The sequence below is a fragment of the Lagopus leucura genome, unplaced genomic scaffold (genome assembly GCF_019238085.1).
Source record: "Lagopus leucura isolate 7727_CA_CO unplaced genomic scaffold, USGS_WTPT01 Super-Scaffold_100001, whole genome shotgun sequence".
Lineage (NCBI taxonomy): Eukaryota > Metazoa > Chordata > Aves > Galliformes > Phasianidae > Lagopus > Lagopus leucura.
In genome coordinates, this window is record NW_024962262.1 from 18,650,012 (window position 1) to 18,656,011 (window position 6,000).

The 6,000-nt window shown below is 46.0% G+C and overlaps 1 protein-coding gene across 1 annotated transcript in view; it reads right to left on the reverse strand.

The window, feature by feature from the left end:
- Positions 1-4,878, reverse strand: part of DIAPH3 (diaphanous related formin 3) — a 229,452-nt gene extending 224,574 nt beyond the window's left edge. Inside the window, exon 1 of the mRNA XM_042867343.1 lies at positions 4,747-4,878. Coding sequence (XP_042723277.1) covers positions 4,747-4,878 — 132 coding nt within the window. The remainder of the gene's footprint in view (positions 1-4,746) is intronic.
- Positions 4,879-6,000: the final 1,122 nt, after the last annotated feature.

A 6,000-nucleotide genomic window follows, 5' to 3' on the forward strand; every position in this document is an offset into this window, starting at 1 on the left:
TTTGCTTTTAACTACATCTTTCTTTGATTTATAAACACTATTAAATGCAAGTGTTAATTTGCCTATGTTAAACAGATTGCTGCAAACAAGAAAGTCTTCCTGACTCATATAAATTTCACAGAGAACTTAAAAAATACAATCTGAAAGTCACTGAAGATTGTATTAATTTCAGTGTATCACTGACCAAACACTTCTAAATCATCTGTACGTCCAGTTGGCATTCTGTGGTCTAGCACCTACAAGATGTGGTCCCAGTAAAGAGCAATTAGAAGTAGTTCAAGTGATCTAGCAATCATTTACACAATTTCTAAACATTTCTAAGAAAATATATATACATACACCAAGTAAAAGGAACACCCTCCTCAGTGGATTTCAGAAGATTCCTGCTCAGAAAATATATAGCTAGGTTGAACCTCTGCCATCCTTTATTCCATTTCTGCTTTTTACCAAACTCAAACCCCTCAAAGATGAACGTAAGGGCTTTCAACAAAGCTAGGCCACCAAAGTATCACAGAACACGTTATCCTTCCAAGAATTCCACTGTACCAAACCACAGAATCACAGAATTGTAGGGGTTGGAAGGGACCTCCAGAAATCATCGAGTCCAACCCCCTTGCCAAAGCAGGTTCCCTACAGCAGGTCGCACAGGTAGGCATCCAGGCAGGTCTTGAACATCTCCAGAGAAGGAGACTCCACCACCTCCCTGGGCAGCCTGTTCCAGTGCTCCGTCACCCTCACTGTAAAGAAGTTCTTGCGCATGTTTGTGCGGAACTTCCTATGCTGCAGTTTCCAGCCATTTCCCCTTGTCCTGTCTCCACTCACCACTGAAAAGATTCCGTCCTAGCCATTCTGCCCCCCACACCTTAGATATTTATAGACCTGGATCAGGTCCCCTCTCAGTCTTCTTTTCTCAAGGCTGAACAGACCCAGTTCACTCAGCCTTTCCTCATAGGGGAGATGCTCCAGGCCCTTCACCATCTTCGTGGCCCTCCGCTGGACTCTTTCCAAGAGATCCCTGTCTTTTTTGTACTGGGGAGCCCAGAACTGGACGCAGTACTCCAGATGAGGTCTTACCAGGGCAGAGTAGAGGGGGAGGATCACCTCCTTTGACCTGCTGGCCACGCTCTTTTTAACGCACCCCAGTAAGCCATTGGCCTTTTTGGCCACAAGGGCACACTGCTGGCTCATGGCCAACCTGTCATCCACCAGGACACCCAGGTCCCTTTCCGCAGAGCTCCCCTCCAGCAGCTCATCCCCCAACCTGTACTGGTGCATGCAATTATTCCTCCCCAGATGCAAGACTCTACACTTGCTTTTGTTAAACCTCATCCGTTTTTTTTCTGCCCAGCTCTCCAGCCTGTCCAGGTCTTGCTGAATGGCAACACAGCCTTCAGGCGTGTCAGCCAATCCTCCCAACTTCGTATCATCGGCAAACTTGCTGAGGGTGGCCATTATCCCCTAACAAGGTCATTGATGAAGATGTTGAACAAGAACGGACCCAACCGGTCTTAGGGTCTTAGGGTCTTAAACCCTTAGACCTGCTGAACAAAGCCAAACTGTTAAATGCTTCAGAACTAATCATCATGCCATAAAAATGTGTTTTTTTGTTTGTTTTTTTTTAATAATTCTGTGAAAGAAGAGAGAGCTAGGAACTACAACTCAAATTCCTTCTTCTGCGAAGCCAGTTTATTCAGGACAGCAGTACTTCAGGAAGACGTTTAATTGGAATTAACAACTATTTAGCCCAAAGACTCTTTCTCCTCATCTAAATGAAGTGGTAAAAATCAAAAGAATGTTCTCCTGCTAAATAAGGAGTTCTGTTGGAGGGAAAAAAAAAAAGTGCATGTTAACAATGTCAATTTTGTTAACCAGCAATCCAATTTCACCTAAAGGTCTGTCAAGGAATCAAATTCTTTTCCAGATAGGCTTAACTACTGTTGATTTGGTAACTCTCAAGTGCCAGATCAATATGTTCCATTGATTGGAAAAGTCCAACTTGGAATTTATCTTGAAGCCTTTTGTCCTAAGGAAAATTAGACTAATCCAATCTGGATGACTTGAGTTTGTTGAATCTAATAGTCAATTTTAACCACACTTGATAAATGCATATTAGATAAGAAACACAATTCAGCTTACACGAAGAAGTATGGCATGACAAGTATCCCAAACATAGACAGGGTAGAGCCTGTATTTATGACTGGATTACACATAATTCAAAGGAGTAAGGAGAAGTTCAGCGTACTGTGACACAAAACTAATCTAACAAATGAAAGAAGATGTATTACAGGAGAAATTAGATATGAACAAATCAATACACATACAACATCTTGCACACCATTCACTCCTCTCTCTAAAATAAGTCTCTTAAGAAGACAGGAGGTAGAGAGGACGAAGGAGAACATACCAATTTTAGTTTTAATAACGGATAAATATTCTGCATTGCAACATCTTAAAGCAGAAATTGATGATATGACAAAAAGAAATACATTTCTCCCAGTACCCTTCAAGGAAACCACTACAAATCAGAGATGTTGATTAAGGCCTACAATCACTAAAATAACAGATATTCACAACTTATACTGTTTTGTACCTTTCTTCAGCAGAAAATTATTACCTGAGACAAACCAGGGATTAGAGAAAACAGCCCAATGGTTACAGAATCTGTAGCAACTTTTTAGATTTCGGGGCATGAAACAGCTTGCGACCCCATAGAAACTGTTAATTGCCACAGATGAGATTTGCAACGCATACTTTTCAGCAGTTTACACAAAGACAGAGACAAAAACTAACACTCTGCTTATGGAATATCAGCTCTTCCTAAGGTCTCCCAGTGAGCTAATGGCATACCTAGAAGACAGGCCACATTAGAAAGAACTGTCACATACCACCATCCCAAGGCAACATCTTTGCTTTAAGAGTACTTATAAAGATAAAATACAAGACTGTTGTTTCAGGTCAAGCACTTCTGAAAGTGACAAAGCATTCTCGAGAATTAAGAATATTCTCAGTCACTCTTGCTTAAAGAATTTCAGAAACTGGGAGAGAAAAAAAAAAAAAAAAAAGCCATACTGTCACAATAATCACACACTCTACAATGCTAAGTAAAACACCCAAATCCAGCTTCCTTGGCTTTGTGTATTTGGGTCAAAGTAAAATCAATACTATTGTCCTAAGAAGCCAGTGAGCTGATGCCCTCACCTGCACATGCCTAGGCTTCACAAACAGACACAACAAACAAGCTCACCTGCACCAAAAAGAAGGCCTCTTTTCTCTACAAATCTCATCTGAGTTCCTTTCAGTAACAAATTCTCAAGGGCCTTGTTATATCTGACAGTTCCACTCCCTAAAAAATGTTTGTATTTCTATTGAGGGGAATACCGAAACTGATGGCAACACCCTGATTTCCCCCCCCAAATGTGTTTAAACTGTGGAAATGATGGCAAAATGCAATTTGCCTAAGACCTTAACAGTTAAAGCATAGACAAGAAATAAAAGATTTTTAACTCAATGCTGTTGTCAGCCTTAATTATACACAGATCTGCCTCTTGCTTCCTGCAGGAATAAACCAGTCACCAAGTCATATACCAACACTAGTCCAACTGAGCAGACTATATAGCTTTTCACTCAGAGACCCTAGGCTAAAGAATGTTTTCTGACACAGCCCTGTATTTATCTGTGACCAACTCTTGGCCCCCAGATTCATACATATTCTAAAGAGCATGGTACACATCTGCTCTGCATGTGGTGGGTACTTGTAGAATGTGTATTTGCTCAGCTTCGATATTTGAATAACTTGGCATGTCCAAAGAAAAAAAAAAAAGGCTATTTTTAGGTTCTTTTTAGCTAGGGCACATCTTACATACATATAATTTTGTAGGCACCTATTCGCTCTTTTCAGTTTCCCAATTGATGAGTTTGTTAGACAAACCTTGTAAAGCAGAGCTAGGGAGATCTGCATCCCTTAGATTACTATGTTACACTATTACTACAGTATTCTATTAGAAAGCGTCCAAAGAAGGGCTTCAAAGATTGGGAAGGATCTAGAGGGGAAGACATATGATGAGCAGATGAAGTCTCTTGGCTTTTTCAGCCCAGAGAAGAGGAGACTGAAAGACCTCATTGCGGCCTATGGGGGCAAGAGGAGCAGAGGGGCAGAGCTGATATTTGTTCTCCAGTGACAGCGTCACAGCATCCTCATGAGAGGATCAGATTGGACAACTAGAAAAGGCTCTTCACCAGAGAGGTGGTCAGGCATGAAACAGGCTCCTCAGGGAAGCGGTCAAAGAACTGAACTTGTTGGGAGTTCAAGAAGCATTTCGACAACTCTCTCAGACATACAGTCTGATTTCTGGGTCACCCCCTGTGGAGCCAGGACTTGGACTCAATATTCCCTTCCAATTCAGGATGTTCTATGAAATTCAGAGTCCATTTTCCACTGAACGGTTTATGTGACCAAAACAAAGCCCAAACATCCAGCTCTAGTGGAAGTGGCATCGTTTATGGGTGAAGAGCCATTCTGTTAACACCCCTACAACTGTCACACAGTGATTCAGAAAACTTCTTCATAAAGAGCAGTGACCTGAAAGCACGCGAGGCAACAGGAAGCCGGGCCCTGTGAGAACAGCAGGACAGAAGCAAGCTGGGGCAGGAGGGCCCTGGAACCCTCAGGGAGGCTCTCCCGGGCGCACATTCAGGCAGGCCTCCGCCTATGCCACGGGCAGGGCCATAGGACGAAGCCGTACTTACGAATTTAGGCTTCCTGCCGTCCACGGCCTCCTCAGGTCCGCCGGCCGCCGGCGGGCCCTTCCTGCGGATCCCCTTGTTCTCCCTTCCGCCGCGACCCGGTGGCGAGCGCGGCCGCGGCCGCCGCGACTCCATGGCCGTGCCCTGAAAAGGCGAAACGGAGACAGCCGGGGGCTGCGATTAGAGCGGCTTAGCTGAGCTGGGCCGGCAGGGCGCCGCGGGGGAGTAGGAGGGGGCCTCAGGGCTAAAGCCAGGCAGAGGATTTACAGCCAGCAGCCTTTAATCCAGGTAGCGATGGCCGCCCTCCGGACTGCACCGCGGAAGCAGCTTCGCGCCACACACGGACCGGGGGCAGCACAACGCACTCCAAACGGCCGCACCCCAACGCACAGCGCCCAGGAATGCAACACCGTCCGAATCGTCCCGCCACTGCCGGTCCCGCCCCATACCCCTCCACGACAGCCAATCCACGGCGGCAGAAGGAAACGGTCGCTTCCTGATTGGATGGCCTTCTGCCAATCGCCGCTGAATCAGCTGTTCTCCCCGAGAGCCGGCGCTCTCGCCGCTCGTTTCTCGCACTACGTGTCCCAGAGAGCGCTGTGGCCCGCTCCCCGCGCACGGCGGGAGCTGTAGTCCCGGACGTCCTGGGGGGAGGGGTGCGTCTCCTCTGTCAGTTCGGGGAGCCGTGGCCCTGGGGACGGGTTTTGTGACTTCGTTTGGAGCTGTGGTTCAATGTTCCTTTTTTTTCCCGTTCCCTCCCTGACACTTCTTATTAGTCTGTGTAATTTTGGCCCCAGGAAGTTTCATACTGCCACGTAATTCGAAGCTTGTGGCGGTGTGCCCTGACAGGGCGGTTCCCTCACTGGTTGAACTGTGCGTGTGCAGGTACGTGTCCAGAGAAGAAGACTCCACAACATCTCTGGGCAGCCTGTTCCAATGCTCTATCAGTCTTACAGTCACGATTTCATTGCTGCATGCCACTGGAAAGAGTCTGTCCCCATCGGCTTGAGTCCCACCCTTTCATAGAATCATATCATAGAATGGCCTGGATTGAAAAGGAGCACAGTGCTCATCTAGTTTCAATCCCCCGGCTATCTGCAGGGTCACCAACCACTAGATCAGGCTGCCCAGATCCACATTCAGCCTGGCCTTGAAATCTTCCAGAGATGGGGCATCCACAACCTGTTTGGGCAACCTGTTCCAGTGTGTCAACACACAATATGTGGAAAACTTCCTCCTATTATCTAACCTAAACCT